The 20,994-nt window shown below is 39.4% G+C and overlaps 1 protein-coding gene across 3 annotated transcripts; it reads right to left on the bottom strand.

Moving 5' to 3' along the window:
• Positions 1 to 5,954: 5,954 nt before the first annotated feature.
• On the bottom strand, positions 5,955 to 20,153 carry LOC311150185 (uncharacterized protein). 3 transcript variants are annotated; one of them, XM_084187525.1, is made up of 3 exons: positions 19,761 to 20,153; positions 6,736 to 6,968; positions 5,955 to 6,627 (listed from the first exon to the last, which is right to left on the bottom strand). In XM_084187525.1, exons 1-3 carry the CDS (start codon positions 19,809 to 19,811, stop codon positions 6,231 to 6,233), a joined length of 681 nt encoding a protein of 226 aa, XP_084043651.1. In that variant the 5' UTR covers positions 19,812 to 20,153; the 3' UTR covers positions 5,955 to 6,230. The 3 variants fall into 3 exon arrangements, with proteins under 3 accessions (XP_084043651.1, XP_084043652.1, XP_084043650.1); XM_084187526.1 differs by having other exon boundaries at positions 5,956 to 6,627; positions 19,628 to 19,811; XM_084187524.1 differs by having other exon boundaries at positions 5,956 to 6,968; positions 19,761 to 19,840.
• Positions 20,154 to 20,994: the final 841 nt, after the last annotated feature.

Here is a 20,994-nt window from a genome sequence, read left to right as displayed (position 1 = left end):
TATAGTGCACTACTTTTGTCCAGAGCCCAATGGGCTCTATGGGTTCCTAAGTAGCCATTTGGGACACAACCGGGGACATACAGTGGGGAAAAAAAGTATTTAGTCAGCCACCAATTGTGCAAGTTCTCCCACTTAAAAAGATGAGAGAGGCCTGTAGTTTTCATCATAGGTACACGTCAACTATGACAGACAAATTGAGAATTTCTTTTCCAGAAAATCACATTGTAGGATTTTTAGGGAATTTATTTGCAAATTATGGTGGAAAATAAGTATTTGGTCACAAACCTGTAACTTCTTCTTTAAGAGGCTCCTCTGTCCTCCACTCGTTACCTGTATTAATGGCACCTGTTTGAACTTGTTATCAGTATAAAAGACACCTGTCCACAACCTCAAACAGTCACACTCCAAACTCCACTATGGCCAAGACCAAAGAGCTGTCAAAGGACACCAGAAACAAAATTGTAGACCTGCACCAGGCTGGTAAGACTGAATCTGCAATAGGTAAGCAGCTTGGTTTGAAGAAATCAACTGTGGGAGCAATTATTAGGAAATGGAAGACATACAAGACCACTGATAATCTCCCTCGATCTGGGGCTCCACTCAAGATCTCACCCCGTGGGGTCAAAATGATCACAAGAACGGTGAGCAAAACTCCCAGAACCACACGGGGGGACCTAGTGAATGACCTGCAGAGAGCTGGGACCAAAGTAACAAAGCCTACCATCAGTAACACACTACGCCGCCAGGGACTCAAATCCTGCAGTGCCAGACGTGTCCCCCTGCTTAAGCCAGTACATGTCCAGGCCCGTCTGAAGTTTGCTAGAGTGCATTTGGATGATCCAGAAGAGGATTGGGAGTATGTCATATGGTCAGATGAAACCAAAATAAAACTTTTTGGTAAAAACTCAACTCGTCGTGTTTGGAGGACAAAGAATGCTGAGTTGCATCCAAAGAACACCATACCTACTGTGAAGCATGGGGGTGGAAACATCATGCTTTGGGACTGTTTTTCTGCAAAGGGACCAGGACGACTGATCCGTGTAAAGGAAAGAATGAATGGGGCCATGTATTGTGAGATTTGAGTGAAAACCTCCTTCCATCAGCAAGGGCATTGAAGATGAAACGTGGCTGGGTCTTTCAGCATGACAATGATCCCAAACACACCGCCCGGGCAATGAAGGAGTGGCTTCGTAAGAAGCATTTCAAGGTCCTGGAGTGGCCTAGCCAGTCTCCAGATCTCAACCCCATAGAAAATCTTTGGAGGGAGTTGAAAGTCCGTGTTGCCCAGCGACAGCCCCAAAACATCACTGCTCTAGAGGAGATCTGCATGGAGGAATGGGCCAAAATACCAGCAACAGTGTGTGAAAACCTTGTGAAGACGTTTGACCTGTGTCATTGCCAACAAAGGGTATATAACAAAGTATTGAGAAACTTTTGTTATTGACCAAATACTTATTTTCCACCATAATTTGCAAATAAATTCATAAAAAATCCTACAATGTGATTTTCTGGATTTTTCTTTCTCATTCTGTCTGTCATAGTTGACGTGTACCTATGATGAAAATTGCAGGCCTCTCTCATCTTTTTAAGTGGGAGAACTTGCACAACTGGTGGCTGACTAAATACTTTTTTTCCCCACTGTATGAACCCTCTGAATGAAGCCTATGAATCTCAGTTAAAAGGCTATTGTCTTCATTACTGTTGGAGGTTAGTTATCTTCATTAAGTTACTTTGGTGGTTATCAGGTTAAGTAAGTTGAACAGAGATTAATAAGAATAAGTCTTTAAAGGTGATGGCAATATGGTATGTGATGGCCTTTTGTAGTCCTATAATGTTTCATGTTAAGACAGGCAACTTCTAATTCCTGCTGCAATACCAACCCAGCAGGCAAAATTGGTTGCATTGATGTCAGGTTGACATTTTTGTGATATCATTGTCAGGTTGCATGCTGATTGCATTAGACGTCTAATTGTATTGTTTGAGACGTCTTTTTAGCAACCAGAAAAATATGTCTTTAATGTAGCTGGTTGTCATATGATTATCTGTCGTCACTTGAACCAGAAAACCAGATTTCAACTAAAAGATTACGTCATTATTACGTCCATTGCCAATGTTTGCTTGCTTGACATTGTTGTAATCAGCAATTATATGTTTAGATAGAAGTAAAGTTAGCTTCACCTGCTGTACATCAGTGTAGTGCAATGTTCTACCTGACGTAATGACTTTGCCTTAGCATTACACTCTGACATTTTGAAAATAGTCTTTATTTTTATTTTTATTGCCCACTCTTGGGGACACCTTGCCAAAATGTAGTTGTTGAATGTAGCAGTGGAGGCTGCTGAGGGGAGGAATGGAGTCAATGGAATGGTATCAAACACATCGAACACGTGGTTTCCATGTACCGGTACCCCCGGTATATAGCCTCACTACTGTTATTTTACTGCTGCTCTTTAATACTTTTTTTGTTTTTAGTTATCTATTTTTTACTTAACACTTATTTTTCTTAAAACTGCATTGTTGGTTAAGGGCTCGTAAGTAAGCATTTCACTGTAAGGTCTACACCTGTTGTTGTCACGACTTCCTCCGAAGTTGCCTCCCTTCCTTGTTCGGGCAAGCTTCGGTGTTCGTCGTCACCGGCCTACTAGCCACTGCCGCTCCATATATCATCATTCCATTTGTCTTGTCTTGTCAATGACACACACCTGGTTCATATCCCCAGGTCGCAGTTGTAAATGAGAACTTGTTCTCAACTGGCTTACCTGGTTAAATAAAGGTGAAATAAATAAATAAATAAAAAATTAGTACATGTATAAGTGTTCCCTCTGCCCCCCTTGTCCTTGTGGGTGATTGTTATTTGTGAGTTGAGTGTAGCTCGGTTGAGCTACCCGTACCTTGTATTTCCGGAGATATTGTTCCCTGTGTGCCTGTATTTTGTTGACGCTATCCAGCGTAACTGTGTCCTACGGAATAAACTCTGTATTCTGTGATTTACCCTCCTGCGCCTGACTCCTTCAAATCACATTCTCACAGTTGTATTCGGCACATGTGACAAATACAATTTTATTTTATTTGATATTATTTGATACCATTCCATTGACTCCATTCCAGCAATTATTTTGAGCCGTCCTCCCCTCAGCAGCCTCCACTGGAATGTAGGCCTATCGTGTAATAAATATTCATGTCTTTATACATTTTCCTAATCACAGTATTAACAGCTGTGTCTTGCTGAGGATTTATGTCATTTTATGATTTCTTTTGCTGCAATTTTTCTAATAAGAAACTTTATTTTATTTTCTGTTGAACAGCAACTTGAAGAATGATCAATACAAGAAAGCGTAAAATAGGGTGCCTGATAATAATCTGCAAGAATAATTAATAATACATTCCCTTTTAAATATTGTACCTTCAGCAACATGCTGTAGTTTGAATATTGTGAAAACGAACGCATCAGGGATACTAGGAATTTATCAGTGTAAGAAACCAACCATTCTGCTTACAGACATTTCCTGTCTTTACTATATACTTAAAACAGGAATCTGCAGGTTGTGGGCGCCCCCATGCCACCCCAGTTATTGTATTGTTTTTTTCACTTTGAATGAAAAGGGGGTTGAGCCCTGAGCCACCTTGGGCTGGCCTTCTAGGCAAGGTGTGTCTTTGCATGAAATCCTGCCTACTCGAACAACCCTTGCTGCGCAATGGCCACGGAGCTGGAGGGGAAGTCACTTGCAAGAAACAAACACAGAGCAGACGACGCCAACAAGCTAGCTAACTTGTTTGCAGATAAACTGTTTTGGTAGCAGGGACAATGCTTTCAGAAAATGTAGACAGAAACAAGCATATTTATTTGATCTTGGATCTGAATCATCTCGATCCCAAAAGAGAAAAAGAAGTGAGAAAAAGACTGCTCATGACAAATCCAGAAACCGGATAAACATTGGAATTAATTTTGAAAGGTGAAGAGTGAGGCCGAAATGGCCACCGTTCACATGTACTGGTAGTTAAGTGTTGGGTTTCGTTTTTAGCCTGCTAGCTACGTTAACTGCTAACCTTAGTGTGTTCAATGATCAAGCTAGCTAACACGGCTACTTAGCTACTTAGCTAATATCTTCTGTATTTGGACTGTTTTGTAACGTTATTTAAAGGAATCTAACGATAGCTACATTATGTAGCTACACTGCATAAACCCTGCAAGATGCCCAATGCCTTTATTTCAACTAGCTAACGTAGATATGCAAATTCTTGACATGATAGTGTGTTTGGTTTGTAGATGATAATAGATGCGGTAAACAGGTCCATGGAATGCAGACGGTGGGGGATAGAAGAAAGACGCCGGATTGGCGCACATTCAACAATTCTGATCTATCAAAGTGGATATTTGTCAAATCCGTCATGATTTATGTATTGTAACAGGCTCACAATGTGGTTACTAGTCCAATTTGGCTATATTTGCTGTTTTTGCAGCATAACATTTAGAAGTAGTCCCTTTTCAGGTTTATAAGAAGTGAGTGCTAAATGCTAACTCCCGTTCGTATGAGATGGTAGTATAGCATACTTCCAAAGTTGTGGCAAAATGGCTTAAGGACAACAAAGTCAGGGTATTGGAGTGGCCATCACAAAGCCCTGACCTCAATCCTATAGAAAATGTGTGGGCAGAACTGAAAAAGCGTGTGCGAGCAAGGAGGCCTACAAACCTGACTCAGTTACACCAGCTCTGTCAGGAGGTTTGACATTCATACAAGCATTACACTTTGATTTCTACCTCAACATAGTGTGAAATATACATATAAACAATAGCCTAAATATAGGCTCATTTTGCTGGGGATTCTGGATCTTTCCACCACACGTTTTCATGGCATTTCCATTGTTTTGGTCAAGTTCCATTGACCTCTTTACCGCAGCTATGCTAGCTAGCTAGGTGGTCGACAGCATGGACCAACCCAATAAATGCATTTATCAAATTCTGTACCGTAACGTCACACAAACATGTATTTCTCAGGGAGATACTGGTGGAGACAGTCCGATATCAAGGAACCTGAGGTTGTAGAAGTTGTGGTTGAGTAAAAATCAACACCAAAAGAGAGGTAAGAAATGCTATGGATTTTTTTGTTTTCCTTTGTGATTCAATAATTACCAAAATAGTTAACTACATGAAGCTGTTTACCTGTTCAGCACATTGCCTATATAGCATGGTAATGATTCCTACTATGAACTGCCCAACATTAAGGACTGAATGAATATCCAACGTGGTCAGTCAAGTAAACAATGGCTCATCTGTATCTTGTGGGGTTTATGCAGTGTAGCTACATTAAGTAAGATTCCTTTGAGTAACATTACAAAACAATCCAAATACAGAAGATGGTAGCTAGCTTGAACACTGAACACACTAGGTTTAGCAGCTAACATAGCTAGCAGGCTAAAAATGAAACCAAACACTTACCTACCAGTCCATGTGAACGGTGGCCATTTCAGCATCACTCTTCCAACTTTCTAAATGTATTCCAATGTTTACCTGGTTTCTAGATTGGTCATCGCTTTTTTTCTCTATTTTGGGGCCGAGTTGATTCACATTCAAGAACCGAGAATGATGCTTGTTTCTGTCGCCATTTTCTGAAAACATTGTCCCTGCTACCAAAACAGTTTATCTGCAAACAAGTTAGCTAGCTTGTTGGCGTCATCTGCTCTGTGTTTGTTTCTTGCAAGTGACTTCCTCTCCAGCTCCGGGGCCATGTCGAAGCAAGGGTCTTTCGACTAGGCAGGATTTCATGCAAAGACACACCTTGCCCAGAAGGCCAGCCCAAGGCAGTTCAGGGATCAACACCCTTGTTTTCTTTCAAAGTGAAAAAACAACATGAAAAGTGGGGTGCCCACATCATTCGGATGGGGTTCTTCAAGTGCTGTCAAAAAAAACATCAAGCTGTGAGAGTGTGATTTGAAGGAGTCAGGCGCAGGAGGGTAAATCACAGAATACAGAGTTTATTCCGTAGTACATAGTTAGCGTCAATAGCACAGGGCGTAATACAGGCGCACTGGAACACAATACAGGCACACAGGGAGAAATAACCCCGGCAATACAAAGTACGGGTAGCTCAACCGAGCTACACTCATCTTCATATAAAAGGACAAGGGGGCAGAGGGAACACTTATACACAGACTAATGAGGGGATATGAACCAGGTGTGTGTAACTGACAAGACAAGACAAATGTAATGATGATATATGGAGCGGCAGTGGCTAGTAAGCCTGTGATGACGAACGCTGAAACCTGCCCGAACAAGGAGGGGAGGCAGCCTCGGCGGAAGTCGTGACAGTACCTCCCCCTTGACACACAGCTCCAGCTGCGAGCCGACCCCGGCCTCGGGGACGGCCAGGAGGACACGGAGCAGGGCGAGCCGGATGGCAACGGTGGAAATCTCGGAACAGGGAGGAATCGAGGATATCCCTCACCGGGACCCAGCACCGTTCCTCCGGACCATACCCCTCCCACTCCACGAGGTACTGAAGGCCCCCCACCCGACGCCTCGAATCCAGGATGGAACGGACCGAGTACGCCAGGGCCCCCTCGATGTCCATAGGAGGTGGAGGGACCTCCCGCACCTCAGACTCCTGGAGCAGACCAGCCACCACCGGCCTGAGGAGAGACACATGAAACGAGGGGTTAATACGGTAATCAGGGGGAAGTAATAACCTATAGGTGACCTCGTTGATTCTCCTCAGGACTTTGAACGGCCCCACAAACCGCGGGCTCAGCTTCCGGCAGGGCAGGCGGAGGGGAAGATTCCGGGTCGAGAGCCAGACCCGATCCCGAAGATACGAAGACCGGGGCCTCACTGTGGCGGTGGTCAGCGTTGGCCTTCTGACAACGCACGGCGCGTTGGAGGTCCCACGTCTCCTCCGCGTGCCGAAACCAGTCATCCACCGCAGGAGCCTCGGTCTGGCTCTGGTGCCACGGTGCCAGAAATGGTTGGTAACCTAAAACACATTGGAATGGCGATAATGAGGGGATATGAACCAGGTGTGTGTAATTGACAAGACAAGACAAATGGAATGATGGAATGATGATATATGGAGCGGCTGTGGCTAGTAAGCCGGTGACGACGAACGCCGAAACCTGCCCGAACAAGGAGGGGAGGCAGCCTCGGCGGAAGTCGTGACACAAGCGCTATGATGAAACTGGCTCTCATGAGGACCACCACAGTGATGGAAGACCCAGAGTTACCTCTGCTGCAGAGGATAAGTTCATTAGAGTTACCAGACTCAGAAATGTCAGCCCAAATAAATGCTTCACAGAGTTCAAGTAACAGACACATCTCAACATCAACTGTTCAGATGGGACTGTGGGAATCCGGCCTTCATGGTCGAATTGCTGCAAAGAAACCACTACTAAAGGACACCAATAAGAAGAAGAGACCTGCTTGGGCCAAGAAACACGAGCATTGGACATTAGACCGGTGGAAATTTGTCCTTTGGTCTGCAGTCCAAATTTGAGATTTTTGGTTCCAACCGCCGTGTCTTTGTGAGATGTGGTGTGGGTGAACGGATGATCTCCGCATGTGCAGTTCCCACCGTAAAGCACGGAGGAGGAGGTGTTATGGTGTGGGGTTGCTTTGCTGGTGACCTTGTCTGTGATTTATTTAGAATTCAAGGCACACTTAACCAGCATGGCTACCACAGAATTCTACAGCGATACACCATCCCATCTGGTTTGGGCTTAGTGGGACTATCATTTGTTTTTCAACAGGACAATGACCCAACTCACCTATAGGCTGTGTAATGGGTATTTTATCAAGAAGGAGAGTAATGGAGTGATGCATCAGATGACCTGGTCTCCACAATCCCCTGACCTCAACTCAATTGAGATGGTTTGGGATGAGTCAGACCGCAAAGTGAAGGAAATGCAGCCAACAAGTGCTCAGCATATGTGGGAACTCCTTCAAGACTGTTGGAAAAGCATTCCAGGTGAAGCTGGTTGAAAGGATGCCAAGAGTGTGCAAAGCTGTCATCAAGGCAAAGGGTGGCTATTTGAAGAATCTCAAATATAAAATAAATGTTGATTTGTTTAACACTTTTTTGTTTACTACATGATTCCATATGTGTTATTTCATAGTTTTGATGTCTTCACTATTATTCTACCATGTAAAAAAAAAATTTAAATAAAGAAAAACCCTTGAATGAGTAGATGTGTCCAAACTTTTTAATCCAACTTTCTCAGGCTGCAATCTACACAAAAACATAAACCATACACTTTCGATTTGTTTCTAGTGTCTCCGGGGTCTCTATAAGAGCTGGTAGACTAGCCTTCTGGAGACTGACCATGACCACACCACACCACCATCTCCTAATTGGTGGGTTGGTTGGCTATTTAATTATATGCACATCCCAAACTTAAGAAGCCAGTGCGGGCAATAACCTAAAACTAACCCTAACTGTTTATCTTCATTGGCTATCTCAACCATCCTGACCAAAGAACAATATCTGGTTATCTGTATTCTGTCTTTAGTGCCTGTATTGAACCACAGGCTGTATGATCAGAGGTCAAGTGTTGGTGGCCCACTTTATTGCCATCTATTGCTACTTGGTCTTACTTCAAACCTCTGACCAATACAGTCTCAATGGATCCATTTTAGTATTGACATTGCTTATAACGTTAGTAGTAAGATGATGCAATGTGCAACTCACACAATCGCTGTCAAAACACATCGTTGTGGTTGAGAATGATAGTGGCATAGTAACTAATCCTATACTGTGTCTTAAAAAGTGTCTGAATCCTTGCCATCTACAGCCATGTAAAACCCCCTCATGCATTTAATATCGTACTGATGCAGATTATTTTACAACGCTTTCACCCGTTAATTATCCAATTAAAGCAAGAAATTAATTAAGGTTCCAAAGCACCGATTCTATTAATTCTATATTCTATAGTAGAATTTAGAGTCCCAAGTGTAATTGTTTTGTTGGTTTCTCAATAAAATCCCACTCAGGATAAAATGTTACAAATGTGGCTTTTCATCACCCCATTACTCTTTTGAATATGTTAATTTTAAAAAATGCAATTTCAAATTACAGAAGGTTTGTATTTACTTGGCTTTTATAGAACAATTCACTGAACAAAACAACTTTTATCCAAACATGGATAGGTCTTTAAACACACCAATTAAATAAATAAAATACACTGGAAGACTTCGGGCTCACACGATACCCACAGTTAAAAAGTTTATTTGGAATTCGTGATGTTTTGACGTTATCTGATGACTGCAACAACTTGCTTTTGGATGTTGTGTGTCCTCTTGAAAGAGATAGGCCTACATGTTACATGATAGAGGGAGGTGATATGTCACTCAGCACCAACAAGTAATGACTTCAACTTTTGTGAATATACAGTACCCCACCACATCAGTTTAGTTTCTTGTATGATCTACTTATTATTAATATCAATATAATGTTATCTCATTTTGCCGGTAATTGTAATGGTTCTTGACCACGAAAGTCCCAACTCTCTGTAAATTGAAAACAACGAAATAATACAATATCTTTGAATATGAGCACAAACGATGAGTTATGGTAATACATATGAATATAGCTTTATTCAGTAAATGGAATGACATTTAAGGGCATTTAATTAGAGATGACGTGTCGAAATATAATCAAAGGCTAAACCGATTCTGTAGATTCAGTTTCTCTTATCCAAGTAAACTTGTATCTCATCTTACGATATGTTATTTGCCTTTCATGGACCTATACTGTTTTACGATTTGAAAGGCATGCACAAGTAGTTTCAAAAGGGATATTATTTTATGTTTTATACTGAGCTCATGGAACCCTTTTGCAGTCAGCCAAAACAATGATATTAGCCTACAAAAACACACACACACACACACACACACACACACCATTACAAATGGAGAGTCCAAACGGACAGTTGTTGTTCGAATCGAGAGGGACGTGGGACCAATATAGATGCGCCAGACAGACAGAAGTGTATATGCTCCGGATGGTATGGTCTGTCTATGGTTGACTTCTTGGATGATGGTATGGTCGCCCATCACATTTAAAATATTATCAACGTTCACCTCCTCGACTACAAAATTGACAGTGCAGTGCGTCCAATTACGCAGAGATTTGCACATTTTAGATAGACTGACATGGACATGTCATGGACACTCATTTGAGCCCAACGGTAGCTAGTCGCTCTCATCAATGTGTTGAGCGTTGTCAAACTAATCTCGCGCTCTGTGTGCTACCGTTTCTTTTACGAGAGTGAGGAGGTCTTTTTCTGAGCTCACCCTGGCTCTGTCTGGGGAGACAGACTTTGAACTTGAACTCAGATCTTCTATTCTAGGCCTTATATGAACTTAAATAGCCAATGCGAGATTTTAGGAAATAACCATCGAAAGAAAGCAAATCGAAAGTGTATGGTTTATGTTTTTGTGTAGATTGCAGCCTGAGAAAGTTGGTTTAAAGAGTTAGGCTACCAACCTAATATCTGTTGACATATAGGCCAAGGCTAACATTCATGTTTAGGCTACCATATCAGAGAAGCATCACAGAGGTTGAAGTCAATGGCAATATGCGTTTTCTAAAACATTGTGTCCTGAAAATAATGTATTTTCCGGTCTTATTTTTCATTTGAGGGGAGAATTTAACACATCCACCGATGAATTTATGTGGTCGTTTTTAAGTCCCTATATTTCGATGAGAAATTGTGAAAATAAAACGTATAAGCCAAATGCCAATTTCTCAACACGATCCATATGAGATGCATTGCATTGTCAAACCAGACATTTTTCGTTAGACTAAAGTTTGAGTTGAAAAAGACGGGCATGTTTTGGCTATTTGGTCAACTGAATATCTACTTGCTGAACGGGCAATACACATATTTTTTTGTTATTGATTATTGATTATTTAATTTGTTCGGTTATTGAAAACATTTTTACATAGTATGCAGCATGACATAATTGCATGCAACTTATTGAACAAGGGGTTTTAGAGAGAATGACATTTGTAAACCAATTCCAGCTGTGCTTTCGAATCTCAAACTTGATCGATACGAATTTCTGAACCATTTTGAGACGTCTGAGACTTTGACTGCATGAATAGGCAGTCCTTGACCTTGACCTATGACACAGACAGAGGCTATAAATTGACATTTGAATAAGTAAGAGGGAATTTACATATTGAAGTCTTGAAAATAGAGAATAGAGGAGACGTCTTGAAATAGAAAATAGCCTGTTTTTAACAAATGAAGGAAGCAGTCAGTTTTGTCATATCTCATGTTTGAAATTCTTGAATCAACATTTTCCACCTCTAAATATTTAAGTTATTCTGGTGAATGTTTATATGTTTATGTGTGCTTGATCAATATGCAACTGAAATACATATTGACTTAAACGTATGAATGCACATTGCAGGTTATTCTCACGAACGAGATTGAAGAGATATGTCACAAGATGTAACATATCCTTCCAGAATTGTGAAATTGAAGATATATAAATGATATGTTCAAAAAAGCAACAATGCTTTATGTATTTGAGCATTTCTTAACATAAAAATATTTCATTATTCTTTGTAATAACCAAACGTTTTAAACTTGAACTTAAATTGTATAATTAAATTGTAGCATGTTGCATTTAGTACTACACTACATTATTTTTTTCTTTATTTTTTTAAACTAGGCCTATATATTTTCCTAACAAACGAACGATGCAAATACACTATTTGGTTATTTGGTTATGATCGAACTTTTGAGATTATATTTCACACGGTATTTCTGTGGGGAATGACTGCGACCTTTTTATTGTAGCTAAATACTTCCGTGCATTGTATAGGGAATGTTTAGTGTATAGATAGCATAGCGAAGGTATGTGGCAGGCTACTACTCAATGCACCCCTATGTCACCCCAGATAAATGAAACAACTGTTACAAATAGGCAAACTACATAGGACATGTTTCACAAAGCACGTTTTATATTACATGTTGCCTTGATTGAAATTTGGTTTTGAATTTAACATGCATTGCTGCATGCAATGCACAGTGCAGTTCTTACCTCCACGACAACGTTGATAAGATATTCTGAGGTTGATATTATCAATGTAATGCAAGTGTGTGATTGTAGTCTTTTGCAACATACAAAATAAATGCCAATTATGTTGAATCAACATTGTTCGTATTAGCAATGGCGAGCGTAAATAGAGGCGACGTTTGTAATAGCTTCATGCGTGTTTGTGGTGTGCCATACATGATTCGTGTACATGTCCCACTGTACATGTCACTGAGTAAATGTAACTAAATGTTTCGACATATGTTAAATGTTGAATACTCCAGACTTTTTACACCACGCAGTTTGATGCGTAAAAGATAGGTCTTCACCAGTATCATATAGGGCATACAGCCTTTCACGCCTACACTTAGGTTATGCTATAATAACCAATGCTTAACTCATTGCATTGTGGAAGAGGATATTGTTGAACGTGCACAGTCAATGTATGTATATTATGCATATAATATTGCATATGAAATGTCATACATTTTAGGGATGTTTATATTTTAGGCACGTTAGGCCTACAGACTCGGTATACATGTTTATATTTATTGTATTAGACCTATATCATGATGTTATATATATTGTGACGTATAATATTGTGTTAAAATATATAATGTTTAGAACATATGTTATGCAAATATATGTTTTGTAAACAAGATACAGAGGAATTGTGGTCATTATGTTTCACATCTGACTAGAACGCACGAGGTGTAGGCTATACATATTTTTTCTTCGTGTCTTGATAATCACAAATACATTTAAATAACAGTTAAATCAAAGTTAAAATATAGACTAGAATTTAGAAAATCTGAATAATAAAAAAATATATATGAAGAATTCTACATTCACTGACACGTGAGTGCATTAGCGTTCTGTGGGAATATGCTTTCATTGCACCTCATATTATAAAATACCCCTTCTTCGTTTAATAAACATGCAAATATGATTTCCTTATCAATACATTTTACATTTTAGTCATTTAGCAGACGCTCTTATCCAGAGCGACTTACAGTTAGTGAGTGCATACATTTTTTTCCATACTGGCCCCCCGTGGGAATCGAACCCACAACCCTGGCGTTGCAAACTGAGCTACACGGGATCAATAGCCTATGATGTTTCAAGTCACCAGTTCTCTGAAGTCAAAGGTTATACAGACCAAAACAAAAAAATAAAGCTTGTTTTTGACTCTCTTGACATGTAATTTGTTGATGCCTGACAGCAATAAAGGAACATTTTAGAGAAAATCTTTGCAGAAATGTTTTGGGGACGAAACGACCGATAGGCCCGTCGTGTCTTTTGTTGTGCTGTCTGGACAGCTGCGGTGAGTGACCGCCTCTTCTAACTTGAACTTGGACTTCCGACGAGACGTGTCTGCATCTGCAACCTGGGAGTTGTTTGTCTGGTTTCTTTCTGCTTTCAAACGATTGGACACACTGCTTCTCTGTGCTCTTTATACTTGTACTCTATTCTTATATTCTCTATACTTTTCTTACTAGCATTGATTTCGCTGATAGCTACTTTTTTAAAGGAAGGTTTTACTTATTGGTTGAATGCACTGACTGTAAGTTGCTCTGGATAATGGCGTCTGCTGAATTAGCTAAATGTCAATGGACTCTATGATCCATGACGCAATACATATAAGCCTGTGCAGCCTAAATGAAGACATGGTCTACTGTACGCCTGCATGCCATATCTGGATATTAATATATGCTTGAATCCGTTTGATGATTAATATCCACCCCAGCGACTTGGCAACGAGGGAATTCATTTTAAGGAGTTCTTTGTCTAATTCAAAGTTTATCTTGATGTATCCTGTATCCCACTGTGACATTACATACCAAACATTATGCATTTCATATGTGGAGCTATATTGTTTATGCAAGCTTTTTACAGAATGATCTTTCAAGCATTGTTTCCCCCCAAAATATCTCTTGAAAGGAAAAACTGCTTGAAATGTCTTACACTTAACATTTTAAACACATTCAGAATCAAAGTAGTATAATGTGGGGGGAAAACAAGTCGATGCCTGTAGTATTATAGTGAATCTACTGGATTTGAAAAGTCCCCTTTGATATTTCATATTCGTTAGATCACAAAAAAGACTTGCTCATTCACACAACTGCAGCTTTAATTCAAAACAGCAATGCAAGCACGGAGGCTTTATATAGTGTGATGGCCATTACCTATATGCCAAATATCTATACATCTATATAACATTTATATATCTAAAGATGTTTCTATATCTATACATCTATATTGTTGTTTCCTATCGGCCCTGAAAAACGTTGCTTGACTGCTTACCAACATTGCATAACAAGACAAAATCCCCCTCACAATAAAACAAACAGAATAGCATGCTATTTGTGGTTCAGGCCTACTCTATTTCGCGCATATATGCAAATTTAATTCAATTGTTTAATGTCGAATAGGAAATCATAAATGATAGAAAATATCTGCAATGCGACATCACCCGATTTTGATAGTTCAGTATCTCATCTCAAGCTGCACGTGAGTCAATCCACCTTCCTCTGTCAAACAGTCTCCCCTCCCCCTCCTAGGTTTGCTCATGCATGCCTAGGTGTGGCCCTAAAACAGTTTGCGATTAGCACTTAGCATACAAGCACTCGAACATTCACCGTTTTGATTAATTGAATAATTATTTAGATTTACCTGCACCAAAGAAGCTCACTAAAGGATTATAGATGGCTTTCAGATATTGTGATATTTGAATCACTGTTATCTTGAGCTGATACATGTGCCTTCAGAATGCACCTTATCAGCAATATGCTAGTAGTAATACATTACATTCTCAAATCTTAAGTGGGGATGATTTATAAATGCTACAAATAGTTCCTAATTTCACATTGCTTAGTTAAAAAATATATAGATTCTGTAAGTGTAAAAAAATTGTTCCTTCCAGGTGATAAAATAAAGTGAAAATGATATATAATAAATGTCTTAAACATATTTAAGCACTGTTTGAATCAAATGATTTCGTAAACATTTGTCTCAAACCAACTTTCTTATTTCACTGTTATTACCTTGAAAATAATGAAATAGTCAGTATTCTTTTATTCAATAAATGACGATGGAAGAGATAATTAAACTCGTTCTGGCTACTGTAGTCTATATTTACACAGATATTACTTGTATATTTATTACCTGGCTGCACCAGACGCAGGCCTGTTACACACGAGGTAGCCCTACTGAATACTGGGGTTGAAGGAAGATGGTCGATACTACATGTGCACAGGAAGCCTCTCCATGACAACCTGAGCCAATGTCTTTCCAAACCCAGAATCTTTGAACACGTGTGTGTGTGTGTGTTTGCGTGTGTGTGTGTGTGTGTGTGTGTGTGTGTGTGAGTGTGTGTGTGTGTGTGTGTGTGTGTGAGAGAGAGAGAGAGAGAGAGAGAGAGAGAGAGAGAGAGAGAGAGAGAGAGAGAGAGAGAGAGAGAGAGAGAGAGAGAGAGAGAGAGAGAGAGAGCGTGAGAGCGCAGGATAATATGCTTTGCATGTGTGTATCTGTATGGAAAAAAGGGATTAATTTCATCAAAAACAATATTTGGAGTGCAAAATAAGAAACAGAACTTAATGTTGATTGAAACATGTTTTATTGCCTATCAGTAGACGATATGCACACGCACACAGAACACCTGAGTAGTAGCACAAGCTTTGTTTAAGAAAACACGCAAATAATAGTTATTTTGCATTTATTTTTCCAATATTTTTTTATTAATCTGAAGTCTCATTCCTCAACTAAATTCGATTAATATTTATTTCCATATTCCTTCCAATAAAAAAAATAGACATTATTGTTTTATTTGTCCATTGCTTTGGGAAGTTATCGATGATAATTCCAATTCGCTTTTACGCATGCTTTTACGCATGGGTATTTTGATGGCTGGAGTTCATTTGATTACAAATAGCCTAGTCATGCAGTACATGTTTCAAACCATGTTTCAAAATGTGAGCGCGTATTTACGCAAACTGAATTGCGTAAAACTTCATCTCGAGATTGGTCTTTGTAGTTTGCTTATTCGATTAAACAACCAAAAAACCTAGCATATTTCCTACACTTTGGTGATTAAAACGACTTACAGATTTATGCGTGGTAATTTTGATAATCATACGTTTGATTTTCGAGCAAAGCCTGAAGCTGACAAGGCAGTTAGCTAGCCTTAAATTACAGTAGTAGTTTCGACATGGTGCTTTAACCTGCAAAGTCAATCACTCCATACATCCCATACCGTATGCTTGCACACCAGAGGCTACTTCAAAGAATCCTACATGATCTCCCAGGATATTGCGTCATTCTTACTATACGACCAGTGATATTGCGCCACAATTTTAAACAAGTACGTGTATATCTGTGTGTGTATTTGGGAGAACAGGATCTGTCAATAAAGTATATATTCTGTTCTGTTCTGTTATATTCTATTCTGTTATATTCTATTAAGTTCTATTTTATTCTACTGCATTGAAAAAAACAAAATATTATTAAATAATCCATTATATAAAGTATTTCATAATTCACCGAGCTATAGAGGAAATCTTAATGTAAACAAATGACTGGTACTAAATCGTATGCTTTATGTGGTGCGCAGGCCGGGGAGGGGAGCACATGCACCAGTCAGTCAGTTCCTGAGAGCGGAACCCCCATCACAGGTAGGCAGGCTTCTCCGCGGTCTATCGACCATCACCATGGGGACCTGCCTAATGGGTGTGGTGGTGCTGGGGCCCCCGGCCCAAATCCTACCTCCCAAAAAACTAGACTCCATCTTCCAGTCCCTCTGCTTCCCGGTGTGACTTAGATAGCACGAGTTTAAGGGTGCTGTGTTAAATCTGGACAAAACTCTGATCCTGACGTGTGAATTTTGCAGCGCCTGTTCAATTGCTTGTTTACAACACTATGCCTAGGCTACACTTTCAGAAACAAGGGTATAGGGTACAGTATAATCTCACATGGTACTGTTTGGTACCTTTTAGGGTACATGTGCGATAATAGTTTAATGGTACATTTTTGTACCCAATGTTTTGAATATAAAGGCACAATCATCACACACTCTCAAAAACCACGCCCATCATTATCATATTTCCCAGCATGCTGTATTGTTTGTTTGTTTCAATATTTGTGTTTTTGCATGCACATTGATTGATCTTATGCTAAATAACATACATCATTAAACTAATCCAATCTGTTAGTAGTTTGACTTTTTGCACCTGTTACTGCGATGTTTGTTCCCATTTAGATGGTTAATGTAGTCTCATTTATACATTTCCTTACCATGGCAGTCATTGTAAATGCATGTTGCAGGTGATTAAAAGTTCACATTTTGGGATATCCTAACTCTGGCTGGATTCCAATAGGAATTACATATCACTTTGCAAACCAGCGTAATGTCATTTACTCGATGTGGCCTGCAAACCAGGAGTTTCAGACCATGGTGTTTGGGTAAAAAATATGCTTTCAAAGTATGGCCTTATGATACTGTGTATGTAATGTATTGTCACAAAGAGTTTCATTTCAATTATAAAATATTCACTTTGAATATTCAATACAGGACTGAAAGCCATTGAATGCAACAGCCATGTCTCTGTCAATAGCAAACACAGTCATGGGTGGTACTGGTAACTCTAAAATTCACTTGAAAGGCACCCTGGGAAATATGCAAATAAGGCTTTGTGGTGGTACCTTAAAAAGGCACATTTGTACCTTTTCCAAAAGTACGCTTTTGTGCCTGTACTATCTTGTCCCCTTGTCTATTTTAAGGTGTGAACTGCAAGGGTAGAATTATGTACCTATAACTAAAGGTACAAAGGACGTACCTTACAGGGCATCACTACAGTGACAAGCTGTTTATACCACTTTAAGAACAAATCTAAAACTGTATTTCTGAGAGTGTAGCCTATATCACACTAGTGGAATTGTTCTATTGTTGCTTGAAAAGTATGCGTAACTGTAGGCAAGCGGTTGATTGTATAGTGTACAGCTAGGTTAACGTTTCCCAAACAAGGTCCTGGGGAACCCAAGGGGTGCTCGTATTGTTTTTTGCCCTAGCACTACACAAATGATTAAAATAATCAAAGCTTAATGAAGAGTTGATCATTTGAATCAGCTGTGTAGTGCTAGGGCAAAAAACAAAATGTGCACCCTTTGGGGTCCCCAGGACCGAATTTGGGAAACGCTGACTAGGCCTATGCTTCACGTGAGGTAAGAATAAACACCGAGGTTGGGGTCAGTTCCATCCTATCTCTGTCCAGTCAATTTAGGAAATGAATCAGTTCATTTTCTTTGTTTAATTTCACACATAAGGTTGCTGGAATGGAAATTTACGAGAGTCGACCCCTATCCTGCATGCATGTTGCAGCATACTATATAGCCTACTGTATCAGGTGTTTTCTGTATATTTATAGCGTTGCTATATTTGGGGAATAAGGAACTATAACAGGATATATTATATTGGATATGTCCAAACGCTTTGGGGATTTCGCTCATGGAGATGAAACATTTTAAGTCTTACTTTGACGTTGTATCATTATCATTTGTTGTATATAATTATATAGAGGATGTTCCATAGCTCGCATGAATGTTTATAAATCTCAATTTGACAGTAGTAGAGATGTCATGCAGGAATAGTTTGTTTTGCGTGATTATAGCCTATGCATTCGTTAGAATTTGGCTTATGGTATGGGAGTTTCTAGAAAAATGTCAAATCTATTGCTGACTTGGTGAAGAAATATCTGGACTTTCGAAGCACTGAAAACATGAATGTTGTCATTGTTGGGTGCTACTTTACTGCAGGTAAAGGATATCCTGAGCGAATAATGGTCTTATTTCCCAAAGTAATGCAATTCATTGCGCAGGGAAATTCAATGACAACCCATGTACCCGAAATACAGTTATTTGTCTTTACACGTGTAAGGACGCATATAAATGTATTGCCATAGAACCGGCCTGCACACTCTTCAATTAGCTTACCGCCTGATGCAGAACGTTGGAGTTAGTTTCAATGCCTGTATAACACCCGACCTTACTGATCCATTCATTTTCTATGACACGTTTGAAAGAGGATTCTAAATTTGTCATAACTATAGTCATTTTGAATGCGTAAAAATGACTGACGTGATATCTTTATCAATAACCTAGCCAATGCAGGCTAATGTCCAAATATATTTAAAAAGGTGAATGTGTATCACAAGGGAACAATGCTGAATATTTGGTTACAAGTTAGAGATGTTCTTTTTAAAAACCCTGCCGGCCTTGCAACTCCACTTTAACAAGGGAACACCATGTATACTTGGAAGCTTGTCCTGCCTAAACCTCGCTAACAATTACATTGCACAATGTGTATAAGCCTATATAAATCATCAATGTAATCCATATCAAATGGATAACATTTCCAAACACCTCGCACCAGCAAAGTTTTATGAAAGGAAGCATGCGCGTTACTTGTAGCAGTCTATCTAGCCTGCGTTGAAATGCGCAGTTTTCTGTCTCTCTTCTCTCTCCTCCACACAGCCCCAAACCTAGTTGTCTTGTCCTTGAGCTACTATTGGAGTGTTTGTCCTTCCTTGTCTTTATACTTACTATCAACTCTGCAGGTATTTCAGAGTCATGGTCTGTAAATTACACGAGGAGTTTGCATGCATACTCGACAGAGTGTGAAGTTCATTCTTGTCTGTCTAGACTGATTACGACCTTGTTTGTCCGCGTTTTTTACCTTGACCTTGGACTCCCGTGCAGCTGCCATTGGGGTGAGCCGGCCCTCCATAGCTGTAATCTCCCGACGGGAGACAACAGAGCACTATTTGTCTCTGTGACGTCGAATTACAGTCATCTAGTTTTATTCTAGCTTTCGTTTTCCTTTCTAGATATCCATATAATGTGTGCACAACTCTGGGACAATGGTGATACAAGTGTTTCGCAGTCAATTTACAGTCGATTAGATGTAGATACACATGTAGAGATTCAAGAGATCGGATTGAGCTTGATGAGTCTGAAATTGTTTAGGATAGACCAAAGCATCACAAGTAAAAATGTTGTGTTTGTTGAATATTCAGTAGTCCTATCCTATTGTCAACTCCAAAACAATCGGGACAACCTTTGGCGTCCTAAACAGATAATTGCGTTATTAGAAACGTGACTGGCATCAGAAAATTGAAATGCATGCTATTATAATTTTCTACATTTTAATGTATCTGAACGACAAATGAATAAAAAACGAGCGCCTGCGCCTGAAGTAATCCTTATTCCAAACAAATAAATAAATGGATCTACTCCACACAAATAAAGCCTACTCATATGTGAACCTGATCTGACTCATTTTTTATTTCAACTGACGGGGTATTATTTTGCAATTATTAAAATCAGTGGAGAGAAAAAAAACTAACTTGTGCTTTTTCAGTAACATGTTATTATTGCAATAGGCTACAAATCATCTTGCGAGGTTACTTTTCCTAGTCTATCACTCTCCCGATTGCAAAGGGCTGAAAATAAATACATATTTTTGCACATTCATAGCTATCAATATTTATTCAAATATGAAGGCAATTGAAGGTCCCACGATAAGAACAACATATATAGGTAGATCTTGCACTTTTATTTGGACAAACCTGACCCAAGTTTCAGCTTTTACGCATCACCTTTGGATTACCCAAAATGTGCCACATGTGATGCCCACTATGTTCTCCCGCAAATATGATTTATGATTATTTAAAAAAGTCAAATAAATTGCATTTGAAATGCGTGATTGATTATAGTTCACCAACTAGGCTACATTTGTAAATAAATGTTGTAATCCTGTAGCTTATTAAAAGGCCTGAATTAGTTTTATTGAAATTAGACTAAGCAATAGAGTTCATGCCAATGCCTACACACAGTTCGCTGACAAAAATATAGCCTATTTAATGTTTTACCAATGGTAGTCTCATTATTTTCATTATAAGAAAATACAC

The sequence above is a fragment of the Coregonus lavaretus genome (assembly GCF_964263955.1).
Source record: "Coregonus lavaretus genome assembly, chromosome: 22".
Taxonomy (NCBI): Eukaryota; Metazoa; Chordata; class Actinopteri; order Salmoniformes; family Salmonidae; genus Coregonus; species Coregonus lavaretus.
The sequence above is the reverse complement of the archived record's forward strand: the minus strand, read 5'-3'. Positions and strand labels throughout refer to the sequence as shown.